Source organism: Crocuta crocuta, unplaced genomic scaffold, assembly GCF_008692635.1.
Source record: "Crocuta crocuta isolate KB4526 unplaced genomic scaffold, BGI_CrCroc_1.0 scaffold57, whole genome shotgun sequence".
Lineage (NCBI taxonomy): Eukaryota > Metazoa > Chordata > Mammalia > Carnivora > Hyaenidae > Crocuta > Crocuta crocuta.
Genome location: NW_027532163.1, coordinates 4,313,229 through 4,333,839, shown reverse-complemented (window position 1 = coordinate 4,333,839; position 20,611 = coordinate 4,313,229). Strand labels below are relative to the sequence as shown.

Genomic DNA, 20,611 nt, shown 5'->3' with positions numbered 1-20,611 from the left:
TGAGTTCTTGAGCAAGTTCCTTAGTCCCTAAGCCCCAGTTTCTATAAACAGATGAGAAAAACTACCTCTTGAAGTTGTGAGATAAAAGGAAGAAATTCATGTCAAGCACTTGGGATAGTGCCTGGCACACAGTATAAAATAAGTGGTAGTAACTATGTTTACTGACTACATAATGAATTTTGGGTTGTTGTTTTGTTTTTTGTTTTTTGTTTTTTTTATCACTTTTAGACAAACCTAAATGTCAAACCTGTAGCAGCTGGCTAAACAGGAATGGGAAGGGCTAATGGGAAGGCATTCTAGAAAAACTTAAGACTTTCGTAGATATATACATATATGTATGTATAAAGTAATTTGACCTGTGATTTTGTTTTGTGGTTGCTGTGCATTTGTTTAGCTAAAAGAATTTGAGTAGAAATTCATGATTAAATTGTTTTTAAAATTGTTCTCCAAGTAAGGAGGAAGTTTGAAAATTTTTACAAGGCCTGCTATTCCTTGGATATGCTAAAATTAAGTGTGACTAAAGAAGGATATTATTTCCATATTTATGACTATTAATTAGGTGCTTTAAACAAAACCTTTTAGGAATATAGTTAAAATTTCATGCCAAAAATAAGAACATAGTGTTACGATAAATAGATTTTCTTTGTGGTGATTTGTATTTATGAGACCAACCCAGGTAACCTATGTGCCCTGTGCCATAAATACATTTAGTAATTTCAGTGATAGAAAGGCCTTTTAAAATGGACACATGTTCAAGGAAAGGATTTTCTTAAAAACCACCATAGATGTTAATGATTGATTGATTGATTGATTCTTTAAAATCTGTGACTGGATCTTTAATCTGCAAAGTCAAAGAATTCATTTAAAAAAAGGTGATATTCCATAATTTATGTTATAAAAATAATCCTGAAGTATTTCTTCAGTAAGATAAAATTGCACACTGTTATTAAATGATCAAGGTAGGTGTAATATTTGACCACTATAATTAAATTCATTCTAACGAATATTTTTAGAAAACCTCATTCTGAGTTGAGGTTTTCACCTCGAGGGCACATGTGCATTTTCTTTTTTAGTTACACTAAGATAGTTTCTATGTTCCTTGAAAGCTTAGGGTTGAGCATTCTTAATTTGCTATGTATTCTTTATGTGGCTACTTAAGATTAGTGTATAAAAATAGTTTGATAAATATGGTTTATCGAAATTAGTGTTAACTTCTGTTTTGCTTATCATGTTTCTATAACATTTTATGATGAAACTGAGAAATTAAAGTTATCCCTTTGTTCTTGTACTTTCTTTTCTAACTCTAGTTCTTAAAATTATAGATTGGTTCCTTTCAGTTATTTGTTGAAGGTTACAAGGAGGCTGAATATTGGCTTAGGAAATTTGAAGCTGACCCTTTGCCTGAGAATATTAGAAAACAATTCCAGTCACAGTTTGAAAGATTAGTTATTTTGGATTACATCATCAGAAATACAGGTATTAAAATTCTCTTACTTGTTTACTCAAATCTTGTTAGCTTGCAAATTGTATTCAACTCTTGTCATCCGAATCAAAGATGTAAGATTTTGATGCAGAAATCTTGAGGCCACTTTTTCTTTACCTGCCTGGGAAACCAGATCTACTGACTGCCCTGGGCAAAGCCAGTCTTGTACTGGAGGTTCTAACTCCGAGCAGTCTCCTGCCCGGGTGACTAGGGGTCAGTTCCTGTCCCTCCTGGGGAATTTCTTGGCAGTAGGACAAAGCCAGAAATGTTATCTGCATAATATGAATAATTAAAACTTGATTGTGTAAGTTATTTTAGATGCTTATTTTGACATTAGGTAATTGTTAGCATCATCTATATATACATTAAACTCTCCATTTTTGCTATGCTAGAATGGAGCAATAATGGAGATCAAGTGAAACAGTGATTCCCAGATGCGGTTCCCTGGACTGGCTGGGTCAGTTTTATGTGGGGAATTACTACACATGCATCTTTTCAGAGGAGTTTACCCCAATCCTACTAAAACAGAAACTCTGCATATGGGGGCCACCAATCTGTTTTAACATGTCCTCTAGGTAATTCCGAAGCACTCTGAGGTTTGAGAACCACTGGTTTAAAATATTTCATTTATACTAGTTTCTGAAAAAGTATTACATAGTTTTCCAGAGTTGCCTTCTTAATTAATGTGGTCTTAGATTAATGTTAAATTTGATGTAGAGTCAGAGTACTTCTGTGTAGACATTAGGTGAGAACCTACCCAGAAATTTGCTTGGTAGTAGAGGTACATGCTTTTTCTTCCGAAGGGGAAAAGAAGTTTTCCTGGATTTTTAAAACAAAAATTTTTTTTAATGTTTTTTATTTATTTCTGAGAGAAAGAGAGAGACAGTGTGAGCAGGGGAGGGTCAGAGAGAGAGGGAGACACAGAATCTGAAACAGGCTCCAGGCTCTGAGCTGGCTGTCAGCACAGAGCCCCACGCGGGGCTCGAACCCACAAACCGTGAGATCATGACCTGAGCCGAAGTCAGACGCTTAACCAACTGAGCCACCCAGGCACCCTGTGTTATCCTTGATTTTAATAACCTTGATTTAATAGTTCTTGATAATACATACCTCACAGAATGGTTATAAGGATTAAATGAATTAGTACATGTTAAGTACTTACAACAATGTCTGGCACAGAGTAAACCCTCAAAAAGTGTTAACATTTGTAAGTATTTTTTAGTTTGTATGTGTTAGATTGGAGCCTCTAACATATACACGTGTCACAGATAATCAGTCAACGTGTTGAAAATCAAAAGGCAACTAGATTATTTCCTTTGATATTAAGCTGCGATAGCCATAAAAAATGAAGTAACATTTGTTTTGTTTTGAAAGACAGAGGAAATGATAATTGGTTAATCAAATATGAGAAGCAGCAACAGGGAAAGGAAGTTAAGGTAAGGAAATTTCAAAATTAAACACAGAGACATACACAATTTCTATAAAAGATTTCTTAAATTTATGTTTTTCTTTATTTCTTTATATCCTTCACTTAGATCCTTGGTTTTATCTCCTTTTACTGTTTTTCTTATCTTTTTTTTTCCTTCCCTATTTACATTGCCATCTTTTAAATTCAACTTTTGAAATTCGTGCAGCTTTATTTTTTATGTTTATTAGAGTAGAAGAATGATACCAGCTTGGTACTTTTTTTTTTAGAACTTGGGAAATTTGTTGTAGAACCATTAGATTTATTTTGCTTTTATGTAAAAAGGGTTCTGATAATTTTGGTCAACATATTTATATTTTAGTAACTCCTTTCTGCGTCTTATGACTCCATAATGTGGATGAATCTCAAAAACCAGCTGAGTGAAAGGAGCTACTCACAAAGTCTGTTTCCATTTATCTGAAAACCTACAAAGTGCAAAGTAATCCCTGGTGACAGAAAGCAGACACTCCTTGCCTGCCTCCGGGTAGAGGGAAGGAGGGAGGGAGCGGGCGAGCGACTGCAGAGGACACCAGGAAACTTTGGTGAAGGTTTCTCATCTGCGGATGCTTAGCAAATTGTACACTTTAATATGTGAAATTTATTGTGTGTAAATTATACCTCAATAAAATTGTAAGTAGAAGAAAAGAAATAAAAATAAATGGCAGTTATAGCAGAAATGGGTTTAAAATACACACATAAATATATTTTTTCATGATAGTTGCTAAATATATTTTATTGGTGTATCTTGAGCAATTAGATTTTACTGAAAACTTTATTCTTTTGCTTTTAAGTATTTTGTGCATTTTCATTGAGGTGTAAGATATTTGGTATAAACTAAAAGAAACAAACCAGACATACAGGACACGGACCTTCATGCTAACACTTCTAACTTTAAAATTGTCTTTTTTACCTTTTGTTTTTATCTATGCCACTTAATTATGGCAACTGGCTATTTTTATATAATAAATACTCGTTAACATGACATCCCTCTTGCTCGCAAGGTCTTTGTTTCTGCTACGGAAGAATGTAGAGTTAGGAATGGCCTACTTTCTGTAATTAATAGTATCTTGAGATTCCTTCTATTGGACCTTTTTATAATTGTTCTCTGAGAAGTTTTATTTAGAAACATTTTGTATTTGGACTGAATATTTCTGGGAGACCCCAGGAAAGACTAAATTTTTAATGAGGTAGCTTTGTTAAGTTCTCTTAAAAATGCCAGTATTTTTCAAATGTCATACTATTAAGCAGTGCGTCTAGCAATAAATTATCTGAAACAACATATTTTTAAGTCTTAGTAATTCCAAGTCCTTTTCCCCAAAGAGGAAAGAAATGAAACCGTTACTATCTGAATTTATAATAGCAAATGAAAAAAATAGTGATTGTGAAATTCTTATTGATTTATAAGACAGTTTCTTCCCTTCAAAGGTGGAAATTTGTACTTTCTGATAACTTATTTTTTATTTATAGTAAGACCTTTAATAAAAGGGAACTTATTTTTTATTTTTTAACCTTTTCAAATAGTCTTTAAACTTCAGTAATTTTTAAAAAATTATTTAATACTTGATCTTTTAGAAATATTCATATACATTTTTTATCAGCAGGCCATTTTTTTCCTCTTTAGGAAACGAAATGGATTGATGATAAAGAATCACTTATTAAAATCGCTGCAATTGATAATGGTCTAGCATTTCCTTTTAAGCATCCTGATGAGTGGAGAGCATGTAAGTATTTAGAACCATCTATACATTCTGTAATCACTCTTTTCCAGAATGGGAAGGGAACAAAACTTAGGGATATCAAAAAAGGAAAAGAAAAACCGGGTGAAAGATAATCATTCACTAGGGCTCTGCTCTAGATGCTGGGTGCGCACAGATGTGTTCCATACAGGCCTTGCCATGTGTTGTGTGCTTCGTCTTGAGGCACTGTGTCTGGTTTTGGGTTTTTGGCTTGTGTTAGTTTTGTAGAATAAGTTTTTAAATGCCTGTAACAAGAGAATCCTCTCTATTCATATATGGATAGAACTTAACTTTAATTCACTTATAAAACAGTTTAGGCCTACCTCTCCCCTTTTCAGTGAGTCCTGCTTTAACTGCCTTCCCAGTCTCCTCTGTGGCTGAGGGTCTGGTTTGCTACATTATCTTGAGCTAGTTTTAGACATTTTTGTTTAAAATTGTTTGTGACATCTTGAGATCTAGATTTATGGGTACAAAGATTTTTATAGAACTATAATTGGGGCACCTGGTGGCTCAGTCAGTTGAGCATCCGACTTTGGCTCAGGTCATGGTTCAGGTCTCATGGTTCGTGAACTCAAACCCCACATGGGGCTCACTGCTGTCAGCACAGAGCCTGCTTCAGACCCTCTGTCCTCCTCTATTTCTACCCATTACCTGCTCATGCTCTCTCTCTCTCGAAAATAAAAAACAAACATAAAAAAAAATTTTTTTTAAAGAACTTCCTGAGCCACTAGCTCACAAACCAATGAGACCATGACCTGAACCGAAGTTGGACACTTAAGCGACTGAGCCGCCCAGGCGCCCCTAAAGAAATCTTTTTCAATAGAAATAAATGAATAAATAAAATTTCTGTCAGTTGATTAAAAAAAAAAAAACCTGCCCATTATTTTCAAGTTTCATTGCTTTGTGACCTGTGAATGTGTCTTGAATTCTGCTGATTGAAATTTGTTAAGAATTCCTTTGTAATCTGGTAGGTGGCCAGTTTAAAGGTACCCGAAGGGATGCTTGGGTGGCTTAGTCAGTTAAGCATTGACTTTGGCTCAGGTCATGATCTCATAGTTCATGGGTTCCAGCCCCGCGTCGGGCTCTGTGCTGACAGCTAGCTCAGAGCCTGGAGCCTGTCTTCGGATTTTGTATCTCCGTCTCTCTCTGACCCTCCTCTGCTCATGCTGTCTCTCTCTCAAAAATAAATAAAACATTTAAAACCTTTTTTTTTTAAATAAAGGTACTTGAAAAGATGTGTCTGGACACAAAGTTCTGCATCTGTCTGTTTATTAAAGCTTACTGGTTGTTAGTCAAATCATATATTATTTTTGACCACTTGATCTGCTACTTTTTGAGAGTTGAAATTGACTAAGATTGTGATTTTGGCAATTTCTTCTTGCCTTTCTGTACATTTTTTGCTGTGTATTTCACATACATAAGGGCCCAGCATTTTATCTTGTCGGTGACTTGTTCTTTTATTAGTGTGAAATATAACCCACTTCATCCCTCTCAGTGTTTGTTGTTTTTTTTTTTACTTTACTTTTTTTTTTTAAATTTTTTATCGTTTTATTTATTTCTAGGAGAGAGAGAGAGAAACAGCGTGAGCAGGGGAGGGTCAGAGAGAGAGGGAGTCACAGACTGAAACAGGCTCCAGGCTCTGAGCTGGCAGTCAGCACAGAGCCCGACGCGGGGCTCAAACCCACGAACCACGAGATCATGACCTAAGCGAAAGTCGGACGCTTAACCGACTAAGCCACCCAGGCGCCCCTTTTTTTACTTCTCTTATTTTATCTGTTGTAACATTGCTACACCTCATTTCTTTTTATTAATATTTACCTGGTGTTAGTCTGTACTTTTATTTTTTACTTCCATCATTTTGTTCTAAGCATATGACTTATAAGCAACACTTAACTGGATATTATTTTACCCAATCTGAGTGAGATTATTTTATTATTATTTTTAAATTTTTTTAACATTTATTTATTTTTGAGAGCGAGTATGAGCAGGGGAGGGACAGAGAGAGAGGGAGTCATAGAATTCAAAATAGGCTCCAGGCTCTGAGCTGTCAGCACAGAGCCCAATGCGGGGCTCGAACCCACGAACCGCGAGATCGTGACCTGAGCTGAAGTTGATCATGACCTGAGCTGAAGCTGACTGCTTAACTGATGGAGCCACCCAGGTGCCCCTATCTGAGATTCTTTTAATAGGTACATTTAACTCTCGTTAAAGTCTCAGTAAATAATGTGTTTGAACTTTTCCTGCCATCTTATTTTTTTCTATTGACTATGAATTCCAGGGTTTTTTTCCTTTCTTATCTTTTGTTGAATTGACTTGAGATGTCTTTGTTTCACTGTTTTTTCCCTCTAATAGTTTTGAATTTACATGCAAATTGTATTTTAAAAGTGTTAAGTTAAGGACTCCTACAATACATCTGGGGAATTTTACCAAGTAGACAAATGAAGATTAAGGATCTGGAACTTGAAAGAGGAGTTGATATTGAGGATATAGTTTTTGAACTGTCGCCGTGGTAGCGGAAGCCATGGCGGTGTTTACGTCAGGGAAATGAAAGGGAACAAATGCCACCACTAGGACGATGTGAGGTACGCAAATACTCCGTGAATGTTTCCTGAAGGTTTAGCAGATAAGTGAAGGAGAGAGAGCGGGGAGTGGTGGCATTGAAGGCAAGAGGAAAAGCCAGCAAACAAGAGAAGTGGCTTAAAGGACAGGAAGTACACTTTGGGAGAGCAGTACCTCCAAAGTCACCCAGGAGAGAATTTTACAAAGGGAGATGACGGAAAACTGCTACTTGGTATGGAGACCTTTAGACCTTGAGGACTGCCAGTGTGCCTTTGGAGAGACTGAGATGGCTGGTGGTCTTAGGGGAGAGCGTTTCAATGGTGATACTAGACGTTGAGGGCTAGGGAAGTACAGGCAGCCATGGAATAAGAGCTTTTATGTGATTGGTCAGGGAAACGTAAAAAGGAAATTAGATACAGCTTCAGGGAGATGTGGGCCAGGGGAAAGGCTTTCTTTGGAATGGACAGTGTACTTCCCATAGTAGACAAGGAGATAGTAAAAGAGAAGTCAGAGGAATGACTCTAGATGTAGGAGGTTCTCATCGGATGTACCCGCAGTAGCTCTGTGGGTGATCGTATTGTCATAAGCCTTACATATACTTTCTTGCAGGAATCTTAGTATGCACCCTCTCTCGAAGATTCTACTACTTTACAAATCTTTCTTATCCTAGTACTGTGTAGAGTTAATGGTCTTCTTAGGAGAGAACTAGAATTAGCCTGAAGCTGTGACTCTTTGATCGATCTCTTAGAGATATGTGCCCATTTACCTACTAATGATTTAAAATTTGGGAACATCATGGGTGGCTCAGTCAGTTAAACCTCCAACTCTTGATTTCAGCTCAGATCATGATCTGAGTTCATGAGTACAAGCCCTGCATTTGGCTCTGCGCTGACAGCATGGATCCTTGGGATCTTTTCTCTCTGCTCTTCCCCTGCTTGCATTCTCCCCCTCCCCCCAAAATAAATAAATAAACCTTAAAAATTTTTTAGAAAAAATTTTGGAACATCATGTAATTGCATGCATGTGCACCCATGCACAGGCACATGCGTGCTCGCACACACATACACACACACACACGCACACACACACCTAAATGGTCAATTCCTGATGATTTGTGCCTGGGAGAAGGGCAGCAAAACCTTAGCCATGGTTTCTGGTGTGTGTGAACAAATTATAGGTGTCCCCTAATTTCCAAATTTAGAAAACAGATTCAGATATATTTTTTGATATAAGGCTGTCTCAGATCGACTCATTATCAAAATTTTTACTCTTTACTATTTAAAACTCAGGAACCTAACTGGTTCTAAATAATACCTTACTTACTGTGCTTTACCACCTGAATTCACCGTCCAAACTTGGTGACTCAGGATGATTGCTCTCTAATAACTTCTTCCTCTCTCCCTCTTTCTTCCTCTCTCCCCCTCTCTCCCTCTGTCTCTTTTTTCTTTTAGATCCATTTCATTGGGCTTGGCTTCCTCAAGCAAAAGTTCCTTTTTCTGAAGAAATAAGAAACTTGATTCTACCATATATTTCTGACATGAACTTCGTGCAAGATTTATGTGAAGATCTTCATGAACTTTTTAAGGTAAATAAATCTTTAGTTTTAATTATTGCAGAAAATGAAATAAACCTCAAATGAGATTTTCTTAATAGAGCTAATTTGCAGTTTATTGCTTCTGGTGTAGAGCCTGACTTAAAAAGGAATTAACAGCTTTACTTTACAGGAGCATAAATTTGTGAAGTTAACTGATTATGAGTGTTCTTTGAAGTAAGTCTATATTAAAACCTGATAAGTTGTTTTCTTCAAAAGTTGAATTTTTACAAAAGTACTCCATAAATTATAAGAAATGTTTGGTGAGCTGCTATAGTTTAATTCTCTCAAAAACGCCTAAACCCATTGGCTGGAAGGTCATTTTAAATCCTTTTGGGACCAGCTGGATTATAAATAAACTATTCTTGTCATTCTAGAGGCATACAAAAATACATCAAGTAAAAGTACTTCTACATGTTATTTTATCTATTAGGAAAGCCCTGGAATGGCCTTATGTGCAAAGTTGAAGAGTTCATTTGTTTTCAAATATTTGCTTCAAATTTCTTGATTTTTGGAATTCTAATAATGTAGGGTTTTTTCCTCCCCTTTTCCATAAAGACTGACAGAAGATTTAACAAAGTTACTTTTGAAAATCAGATGTCTGTGATGAGGGGTCAGGTAAGTTACCTTTTTATGATCTTGTTCATTAAGGAGAATATCTCTCTTTGAAACAGTAGTTAACTCTTCTCCAGTGTGACCCACAGATGCAATTCTGTCTTTTATGCTGAACCAAAATACCTAACCTTTTTGTATATTGTTTAGTTAACCAGTTTCACCCTCCTGTGAATTCTTTGTCCTCATTTTGATAACTATCTTCCCGAGTGTTAACTGTATTTTTCCTCCTCAGGTCCACTTGCTTGGGTGTTTCGATGCCAAGTTCTATGCCTTTTGATTATTTCTTTCATAGAATGTGTTTGGCCTTTGCTCATGCAGTCAGTAAGTCACCATGTCACCAAGGCTGAACACTGATTGAGGCACAAAAGTACTAATTGTAACTCAGTCTGGCCACTCCTTCTTACTTCCTTTAATTAGAGATGAAGGGCCTGAGGTCTGCCCGCGTGGCTGCACAGGCCGGCCGGTCGACGGGTACCCTCTAGTTCTTCCACTCTCTTAATGGTATTTAGATTCCAAAAGGAAAACTTGAAATGAAACAGAATTATTGTGAATAATTTTATAGTGTTAAGTATTATGAACAAATAAATTAGTGTAAACATTGTCTTTTAGTGACTTATTAACTTTTTCTTCCTAAAATACACATTTAATTTCAGGTCACTATTTGCTGCATACCTGTGGCAAAGAAGACAAGTCTAGTTTCTGTACTATTACATTATATAACTTTAACAAATAGATATAATTAAACTAAATAATCATCTATTCACCAAATATGTATTGAGAGAACTAGCACCAGAAGTTGAAATAGAACTGTGAGCAAGACCCAGTTCCTCCTGATAAGGAGCATTTGCTGTGATGAGGAGGCCAGGGGTCAGGGGAAGGGGATGGATCATTACCTCATGCCCCTCTCTGTGCTCTCTATTATCTGCATTTCTTCAGTGCTTTGCTGGAGTCATAAGTTTTAAATAGTAAGTGAAGTGGCCGGAGAAGAAGGCTAGAGCCAGATCTTGGAAGTCTTTCAGTGCCATAATATAGATCCCATGTGGAAGGGATCGGAGGATTGAGAGATTACCATTTGAAAGGGTTGTGATAAAACTAATTTCTAAAGAAAACAAACAAAAAACTAATTTCTGGAGAGGAGACCTCCTGGGTTTCTTTTATGAATGCCCTGAAGTATGCTAAATTCTGTTTATAAGTGCATTTTGGGGTGGGATTTATATCTCAATCGAAGGGGGCTCTAACCCAACAAAGATTAAGAACCACTACAGAAGGTGAGGCTGGACAGTGAGGTGAAGATTTGCTCAGTAGACGAGGAGGCCAGAGCCAGGGAGCCTTGCGAGGAGTTGGGTTAGGTAATTCAGGCATGTATGAAGGGCTTACAGGGTCAGTGATTATAATTATGTTGAGGAGTGTCACCATCCCAAACTATAGTTGAGCTAAATTTTCCGGCATAGATAATTATGCCCCTAAGCTGACCCTTTTGCTTGAAACAGTTTGATTTATAAATAAGCTCCATCTTGTGGAATTCTCTTATCCGTAAGGATTTATCTTGGGAACTTTTTTTTTAGTTTATTTATGTGTTTTGAGAGAGAGCGAGTGAGCACGAATGGGAAAGTGGCAGAGAGAGAGAGGGAGAGAGAGCATTCCAAGCAGCCTCCGCACTCCACAATGAGTTGGACATGGGGCTTGATCATGAGATCGTGACCCGAGCCAAAGTCAAGAGCCAGACACTTAACCGAGTGAGCCATTCAGGCACCCCCTCAGGAATTTTGTTTTTCAAGGTGAAGCTGTAAATAATTGTGTAAGCTTTCATTGTAAATTAAAGTTAGTACATGAGGAATTTAAATACAGATTTCAAAATGCTTGTCTGAAAAGATAGGGGACATTCCAGTTCTGAAGTCTGTCACAAAGATATACCAGAGACTATCTGCTATTTTGATATACAATGTCATTCACAAAGGATTTAAGGTATTATACAAAATGTATGTAATAAAATATAAAAATGACAAGATCAAGATCTGGAGAAAAATAAAATGATGCCTTGGTTATATGTTTTAACTTGTCTTTTTTTTTAAATTTTTTGTTTAAGTTTATTTATTTTAGAGAGCAAGAACGAGCAGGGGAGGGTGGGGGTGGATAGAGGATCTGAAGCGGGCTCTGTGCTGACAGCAGAGAGCGCCACACGGGGCTCAAACCCATAAACCGTGAGATCATGACCTGAGCCGAAATCGGATGCTTAACCAACTGAGCCACCCAGGCGTCCCCATTTTTGTCTTGTTTCCTTTTGGTTTTGTCTTTCTGATAGCCAGAAAGAATAAGATACCCTGACCATGCATGATTATATAGCTTCCTGGTTTTAACTGTTTTTTTTAAAAAAGCTGGTCTGAAAAGTCAGATTTTATTTTATGTTCTAAAGAAAATCAGTGCTTTGAAACAGAAGTTTAACAAGCAAAAACAAGTAACTGTAACCTATATACCAAGCAACAAAATCATTACTCAGTTCCTTAACTAAGTCAAAATACTTGTGTTATTTCTATTGTTTATAATTTTCCTTAAATCCCTCTGCCCTTCAGTTTTGCCAGTTAACTCCAGACTTGTGCTTTGGTACAACCAAGTCTTTTGCCCTAGTGTATAGTAAGTTTTTAGTCTTACACACGTTATCAGTGATGTGTTCTAATTCTTCTCATAAAGATGTGGACTGGAACTAAGAACTAGTATGAAGGCATGTTTTTACAGAAATCTGGAACTAGTAATGTTTATTAAAGTTAAATATTTTGAATGTTACATTAAATAGCAGTTGGTCATGATCAGGTTTGATAAGATTGCTTATTTATTTTATTTTATTTTTTGTTTCCGGTTTTTATTTAAATTCCAATTAGTTAACATACAGTGTAATATTAGTTTCAGGAGTAGAATTTAGTGATTGATTCATCACTTACATATAATACCCAGTGCTCATCACAAGTGCCCTCCTTAATGCGCATCACCCATTTAACCCATTCCCCCCCCACCCCCCAGCAACCCTCAGTTTGTTCTGTAGAGTTAAGAATCAAAGATCATTCTTTTTGTGTTCTGCCTATGCCTGTTGGGAACACTGGACCTCAGAAAATAACTTATTTATGTGAAATAATTTTACACATGGTCTGAGAAAATGGCAGAAATAATAAAACTATCTTATGAACACACAGTGAACTTCTATTCAGTGACTTATAAACTGGAAGTTCATTTGCAGATTCAGTAACAATTGATGTTCAAGAAAATGAAAGTAGCACTTTAGTACCTCCTGAGTACTTTACCCTTTACTAGGTATGTTCATGTTTGGTATCATTTTTCCTTATAGCAGCTCTACATAGTTATCTGCATTTGATGTGGAGGAAACTTGGCTCAAGGGGGTTAAATCACATGATGAATCTGTACAGTAAGGGGTCTCCGTCTGGCAAACCAGCTGCATTTAGGCCTTGCCTCTGCCTGAGACCCTTATCATCACGTCTCTGGATGTAGTGATCTAAGTGGTATCCTGACCTCTTTTCCTGTCTGTCTTTCGCATTCAACCGAACGCTCTCTCTAAAAGCAAAGCTGATCGTGTCTTCTGTGACTTAGAACTCCCACGATTGCTTGCTGTGTGCAGGCTCCAGTGCCAACTGTGAGCATGGTCAGCAGGACCTTTCACAGCCCGTGTCCTACACACCGGCCCTAACCCGCATCACACGTGCCTTCCTCTAAGCCTGGCCGCTCTTCACTCTTCTTCCTCCCGTTTCCCGTTTCCCGGCGGTGCCCTGTGTGTGTTGTTGCTGCTACTCACGTGCCTTTTCCTCTTTCTCTGGAGGACAGTTTTCCTTCAAGCTCCATTTCTGTCGTTCTAGACACCTCCTGCCACTCCCTGGAAATACACATACTGATGTCCATTTTACTCAAAAATTTGATATTAAAACAGCATTTTGGGCATCTTACTATTGAAAAATAGCTTAAAATCAACCATAAAGTGAGTATGTGCTGTTTTAGATAGTAGAGTAATTCTTATACCCACTAAAATTAGAGGACCAGTGAAATAGGCTAAAGGATAAAAAGTCTATGTGCAGAAGTCTGTGAGTTGATGCCATCCACCCTTGGCCTGGCCATCACATCACCACCGAGTTCTCAAACGCAGCAAAGATGGAGACTTCTGAAGTGTTTCTCCTTTGCCTACAGTGCTTAGTTTATTTCTAAAAATAGTCTTCTCTAATTTAAACATATAATAACTGGGGCACCTGGGTGGCTCAGTTGGTTAAGCAGCTGACTTCAGCTCAGGTCATGATCTCACGGTCCATGGGTTCGAGCCCTGCATCCGGCTCTGTGTTGACAGTTCAGAGCCCAGAGCCTGCTTCAGATTCTGTGTCTCCTCCTCTCTCTGCCCCTCCTCCACTCACACTCTCTCTCTTTCAGAAGTGAATAAACATTAAAAAAAATTTTTTTAACACACAATAATAGATTTGTTTATTCCTTGAGAAATGACAAAATGGATGAGATGTAGGGGAGGGGATCAGATTTTAAGTCAGGGCCTAGGTCCACTGTTGTTAAAGTGTTGATCACTTTTTATTCCAGTATTCGTTCATATAGCTGTTTCCAGAAAGTGTACCTTAAAGGGCTCACATGAGATTTTTCCTCCTGTTCAGTCTTCTCTCCCCAACATAGTGCATGCTCAGTAGATGTTTCTTTAGTAAGTAAATGCCGGATTATTAAGTGTCTTCTCAATTTTCAAAGAAAAACTATTCGGATCGTTTTTAGGATTGAATAATATTTGCTATTATATATTTGAAAACTGTTAATCTTGTAGAATGACTCATTTGTACCATTCTGTTTTCTAGATTCTCTATAAAAATCGTGTCTTTATTTTTAAAAAAATTTTTAATGTTTATTTTTGAGAGAGAGAGACAGAGCATGAGTGGGGGAGGGGCAGAGAGAGAGGGAAACACATAATTGGAAGCAGGCTCCAGGCTCTGAGCTGTCAACACAGAGCCCAGTGTGGAGCTTGAACCCACAAACAGCGAGATCATGACCTGAGCCGAAGTCGGATGTTTAACCGACTGAGCCACCCAGGCACCACAGCAAATCATGTCTTTATTTAGAGTCAGGAAAATACTAGGTGTTACTTAAATCTGTGTTTGGACTGACATTTTTAAATAGCGTTTTTAAAACCAGAAGAGGAAACTAACAAGAACATTTCATTCCTTAGCCATGCTGGTGCCCACATTTATTTTTGTGATAAGAACAATGTTTATAAATGTGGATTTCATAAATTCTTCGTGTCTTGTTATCCAGCCTGGATGGTTTTAAGGGAAGAACTTAAAAAGGAATCTAAAACATAAATACAATGAGTAGCTACTGTAGCTAGTAAAGATTTATTTCCCTGTGGTATTAAATACTTCAGATTTTCCAGAATCAAAATCCAGCTTATACTGTTCAAAGTAACGTGAATTTTATTTATTAGTATGGCTTTATGTTGAAACCTTTATGCCTATCACTATTAAATAGTCTTTACAAGAACCACTAAAATGCATACTATCTGTATATTATTAGATATTTTCAAATACTTGAAGGAGACATCTTTATTTATAAAGTACATGACAAAGGAAGGTTTTTTTTTTTACCCGATATGCAGGAGATAAAAAGAAAATGAATTATTAAAATTTTATTTTATCTGAATAGAATAGGCTATAAGCTATGCGTTGAGTTTCACACCCTTATTTATGTGCTCAAGTAGCAATTCTTAGAGTATATTTAAACATGTACTGTGCTATATTTTACTCTTTCTAGTTTTATTTTTTCTATTTAGGAGTAAACTCTTAAATGAAACTTTATTTTAAATGGCTACCTTCCCAGATTCTCTAACCCAGTGCTTTGTGTCATGCTTTCCCATGGTACTTTTCCCCTGTAATATGTGATGTAATTTCCTTATTCATGCCTTTCAGCTCCTCCCCTGCTAAAATGTAAGTCCTGAGAAAACAGGGGTTTGGTTTTTGTACTGTTGTAGCCCCAGTACTTAGAATAGAGCCTAGCATGTAGTAGGCATGCAACAAATTTTTCTGCTGAATAAGTGGATAGGGTTTTTTTTTTTAATTTTTGTTTAAATTTCAGTAAACATATAGTATAATATTCATTTCAGGTGTACAATTTAGTGATTCGACACTTACATACAACACCCGGTGCTCATCACAATAAGTGTGCTCCTTAATCTCCATCTCCTATTTCACCCATCCCTCTGCTCACCTCCCCTCTGGTAACCATCGGTTTCTTCTCTGTGGTTAAGAGCCTGTTTCTTGGTTTTGCCTTTCTCTTTGTTTTGTTTCTTAAATTCCACATATGAATGCAATCATATGGTGTTTGTCCTTCTCGGACTGACTTAATTTGCTTAGCATAATTCTCTTTAGCTCCATCCATCCCGCTCCAAATGGCCAGATTTCATTCTTTCTTATTGCCGAGTAACATTCCGTTGTATGTGTATGCCACATCTTCTTCATGCGTTTGTCAGTTGAGGGGCACTTGGGCTCCTTCCAAGCACTGTTGGTGGGAATGCCACTCTGGAGAACAGTATGGAGGTGCCTAAAAAGTTAAAAATAGAACTATCCTTCAATCCAGCAATTCCACTACTAGGTATTTACCCAAAGGATGCAAAAATAATGATTCAAAGGGATTTATGTATCCTAATGTTTATAGCAGCATTATCTACAGTAGCCAAATTAATGGAAGAAGCAGACTATTTAGACCAGAATCTGTTTAGCTTCTATATCAAATGGAGTATGGGGACCATTACTTTATTCAGTCTTCTTTTTTTTTTGTTTTTGAATTTATTTTTATTTTTTATTTTTTTGTAATAGCTNTGTGAGTTTCCTGAGGAACCTCCACACTGTTTTCCAGAGGGGCTGTACCAGTTTACATTCCCACCAACAGTGGGAATCCTGTTTCTCCACATCCTCGCCAGCGTCTAGAGTTCTCTGATTTGCTCATTTTAGCCACTCTGACTGGCGTGAGGTGGTATCTCAGTGTGGCTTTGATATGTATTTCCCTGATGAGGAGGGATGCTGAGCATCGTTTCATGTGTCTGTTGGCCATCTGGATGTCCTCTTTGGAGAAGTGTCTGTTCATATCTTCTGCCCATTTCTTCACTGGGTTGTTTGTTTTTTGGGTGTGGAGTTTGGTGAGTTCCTTATAGATTCTGGATATTAACCCCTTATCTGATATGTCATTTGCAATTTATTCAGTCTTCTGATTGCTTCTGGACATCGGTGCATTCTAGAATATTTTAATGTTACTAATTGGCAAAGGTTATTTAACGCTAATTTTGTACTCTCGTGTGTGTATATTTTTGTGTCTGTATAGTATGTACTTATAGCAGTTACTCCTTGTCATCTCTTTGGGGCAGGAATGGGTGAAATAAAGATTGTAGTTATGAATAAATGGTTAAAATAACCATTATTCAGTTCACTGAATGAAGGTTTTTATCTTATTTGAACTGGTGAAAATATCTCTTCTTTCCACAGATCTTAAATCTTACTCAGGCGTTGAAAGATGGGAAGAGTCCTGTCCAGCTGGTCCAGATGCCTTGTGTGATCGTGGAACGCAGTCAAGGGAGGAATCAGGGCCGCATTGTCCACCTCAGCAGCTCATTCACCCAGACGGTCCACTGCCGGAAGCCGTTTTTCTCCTCGTGGTAGCAGGTGTAAGAGTTAGAGAAACAAACCATTTGGCATTATGTTGTTGTTAAAACATTGCCACAATGCAAATCTGCTGTTAAGATCTCCAGTTGCCAAAACCTCAAATAATGTAAGTCTTTAAAAGGTTATCTTTTGAATGTAATCAAAAGTTTACAGTTTTTCTTTCCAAATATTAAATTTCTGTTTCAGGGAAGAGGTGATATATATCCTAAATTGTATTTTTGTAGAAAAATTGTATTTTGTGTTGTTTTGTTAGTTTAAAAGGTAATTTCATGGTTTACACATTCTGAAGTGACTGTAATTACTTTAGAATTCCAAATAGAAAAATAAGGTATTTGTTGACTCTGAATAACGTTTTATATTCTTTATAAACGTTGAGGAGGATGTTGTGTTCACTCTTCTTACATTATAAAAGGCCTTCGAGGGTGAAACTGCTCTTGTGAACTTTATAATAGAGAGGTTAATAGAAAAACTGGTAAGAATAGAGTAATGTTGCCTTAATTTAAAAAGCTGCTATTTTAGAACTTGAGTAATTGCCCCTATAGTGACCATTGTTAGGGAATGGAAAATTGTATTTCGGTTAAGTAACAGGTGACCATTTTATTTTCTGTGCTTTGGAATATTTTTGGTCAATTATTTTGTTAAAGCAAGGGAATACATCTAAAGATAGTCTCCCTTTTTAGAAAATGGAGGCACTCAGCTGAGACTGGAGGGGAATAATATGAAATTAAAGTAGATAGCCAATATTTTGAAATTCCGCCATAGCATAAAAGTCCTTTTGTTTCTTCCGTGGAATCAATTATTTAATCAGTTAGTCCTTTAGATTACTGATCTTTGTGTAATGCTTCAGTTAGGATTAGCTTCCCTGAAAAGTGAACCATACTTCGGTGTATATTGGATTGCATTTTGGGGTCCTAAGGCATAAGTCCTTAAAAATAACAGTAATATTTTAGGGTATTGAAATTACCGATGTTAATATAATTACAGTCAACTGTAGAATATCAGCCCTTACTAATGGGGAACAGACACAGATAACCAGAAAGTCATTTCGATTTGATTTTGAAAATCAATATACCTGACGTGCTAGGATTTTGTAGCACCTTGAACTCCCAGGTGATTTAACTTGAGACGAGCCCAGTGTGAAGATGTGATTCTGAGGAACCAGAAGCTTCGTCCTCTTCTTCGGGCCCCAAACAAGTAACACCACCACTCAAACTAAACTGGCAGTTTGTGCTCTGGGCCTCTTGGGGGATTTTTTGTTTGGTTTTTTTTGGGGGTTTTTTTAGCTTTCTGTCTTGTGAATTTTTTTTTAATTAGGTATTTTTGTGTAAAAGCATTTCCTAAAGGTTCAGTTAGGACAGAGGAGAGATGTGCAGATCCCCCCTTCCCTCACCTCCCTGTCATGGTGCCCATGACCGTGGCAAGTGAGAACACCGCTGCCGTAGGGACAGCTCCCCGGACCCCTGTGCTCTCCTGCCTCCCCGGCCTTCCGTGATCGTAATGCTGACATCATGGGAAATTGACTGGAAATTCGAAACTCAACTACTATCTTTAGATAAATACTAGTAATTAAAATGTGCCTTTTGAAGATGTGTTCTTAAATAAGTTGTTATGATGTGGGTACTGCTTTCATAAAACAGTTTTTTCAGTATTTTGAGAATTGCTATATTAATTTTTATAAAGGAAAACTTAGCAAATTCCTACTATTTTATATCCTGAATTTGTTGAAATAGTATGGAAATATTTTTAAATGGCCTGGCCAGGCTAGAAGAGTAAAGTTGAAATATTTAAGATGTGATCATAAGTCAAAGTGCATTGCTTATATTTTGTAAATTTTCATGAACTTGACTCTTATTTAAATACTGTGTTAATTTTTTGAATGAGTATATTTATAGTGTCAAACTTGGTAGACTACAGGTAATAAAAATCATTGTCTTAAGGTCACAGTTCTCCTGAAGTGTGTATATTGAACATTTAGAATGTTTGTGAGCACATTTTTGTTTACAAGTGACACTAAACTATCATCTCCCTTGCATAGTAGTGGTGTAGTTTAGTTCTGTAAAATTCCAAAAGCCATATGTAACTGGAACGTTTATAATTGGAGACATTTTAATTTTGTTTAACTGTATGCTTTCTCATTCTACCCCAAATTTGTCATCAATTGGAGGCTGTGGAAAACCTGTGGAAGGTTTTTTGCAAACTTGAAAACAATCGGAGTCACAAAGTTTTTTTTTATTTAAAGTTTTATACTGATGAAATTAAAACCTTATTAAAAACAGGTGGTGAGTGTTCTTTGATCACCTTACAGCTGAAAGTCTTTCACAGATGCATAAAGATAGGCAGGGTCTTATGTTTTATAGTCTGTCTTTTCTCCCAGAGTGACTTGGCCAGTGGTGCAGAGTTGTGGCAAAGGTTCTGAGTGTTGCCCTACCTTTCCAGGCCTCTGTCGTGGTTAGTTTGGGACCACGTGACTGAGTGCTGGCCAGTGGGACTTTGGGACAGATGATAATATGTGACTTCTGGACCTGGCAGTAAATAAAAAATCAGTTTTAAGAAGTACAATGGTAGCAAACACAGATGGTTTTTCAATCTCCCTGAACTCCCAGGAGATATTCTATAGCAAAGAAAAACACAGTGACATCATCTTCGCTGAAATTAGGTGGTAGGGTAAGCCTGTGAATCCCAGAATCTGGGCAGTTTGGGCTAAAACCGTCAATAGCAGTACGATCACGTGGGAACAACAGCTTTGGAGGAGGGACTCGCGCTGTGGCAGTCTCCACTGGTGGCTCCAAATCCGCAGTGGAAGCAGAGAGCCCAGTTCAGCATCCGGTGGTCGGCAGCTGGTAGAAGGAGCCTGTAGAGAAAAGTACGAGGATGCTGGGCGCCATCTTGGTGTCCTCAGAAGTAGCCCATAGTTCCCGAGAGTACGCGGGCCCGTCCTGGGGGAAGTGGTTGGGTATAGAGCATTGACAAGGGAAGGACAGGTGGAAGACAGGACCAGTGGGGCCGAATTCAGAGAGTACTAACAAGCACACGGGAAACCACGTTGTCTGTTACTGCGTAGTAGCTGCAGCGGATAGAACACTAAGAGCCCACAACTAGGAAGCTGCCCTGGCCCACCTCGCTTCCTACACAGAAATGTAAAACTATAGGGAAACCCATCTCAACCTAGACACGACCACATCCTACACTGTGCTCTAAGAAAACAGAATAACAACCTGTATAATTCCCCCTGCCCCCAGAAAATGAAGATACCCAAAAATATTTACAGAGCAGCAGGACACCATGATCTAATTTTTTTTTTTTTAAATAATGAAAGAAATTCGAGAAGTGATGGAGGCTAAGAAAGAAAATAACATCAATATTGGCAAAGCTCAGATTAGACAGGCAAGCAACAGGAGGAAATAAAATGAGAGCTGACAGCTCAGAGCAAATATTAGAGTTAAAAATACACTTCAGAAATAAACTGGAAGG

The 20,611-nt window shown here is 37.5% G+C and overlaps 1 protein-coding gene across 1 annotated transcript in view; it reads left to right on the top strand.

Moving 5' to 3' along the window:
* Window positions 1-19,415, top strand: part of PI4K2B (phosphatidylinositol 4-kinase type 2 beta) — a 56,045-nt gene extending 36,630 nt beyond the window's left edge. The window contains exons 6-11 of the mRNA XM_077776606.1: window positions 1,323-1,476; window positions 2,858-2,919; window positions 4,570-4,669; window positions 8,695-8,828; window positions 9,393-9,452; window positions 16,964-19,415. Of these exons, the coding sequence (XP_077632732.1) occupies window positions 1,323-1,476; window positions 2,858-2,919; window positions 4,570-4,669; window positions 8,695-8,828; window positions 9,393-9,452; window positions 16,964-17,137 (684 nt within the window). The 3' untranslated portion in view covers window positions 17,138-19,415. The remainder of the gene's footprint in view (window positions 1-1,322; window positions 1,477-2,857; window positions 2,920-4,569; window positions 4,670-8,694; window positions 8,829-9,392; window positions 9,453-16,963) is intronic.
* Window positions 19,416-20,611: the final 1,196 nt, after the last annotated feature.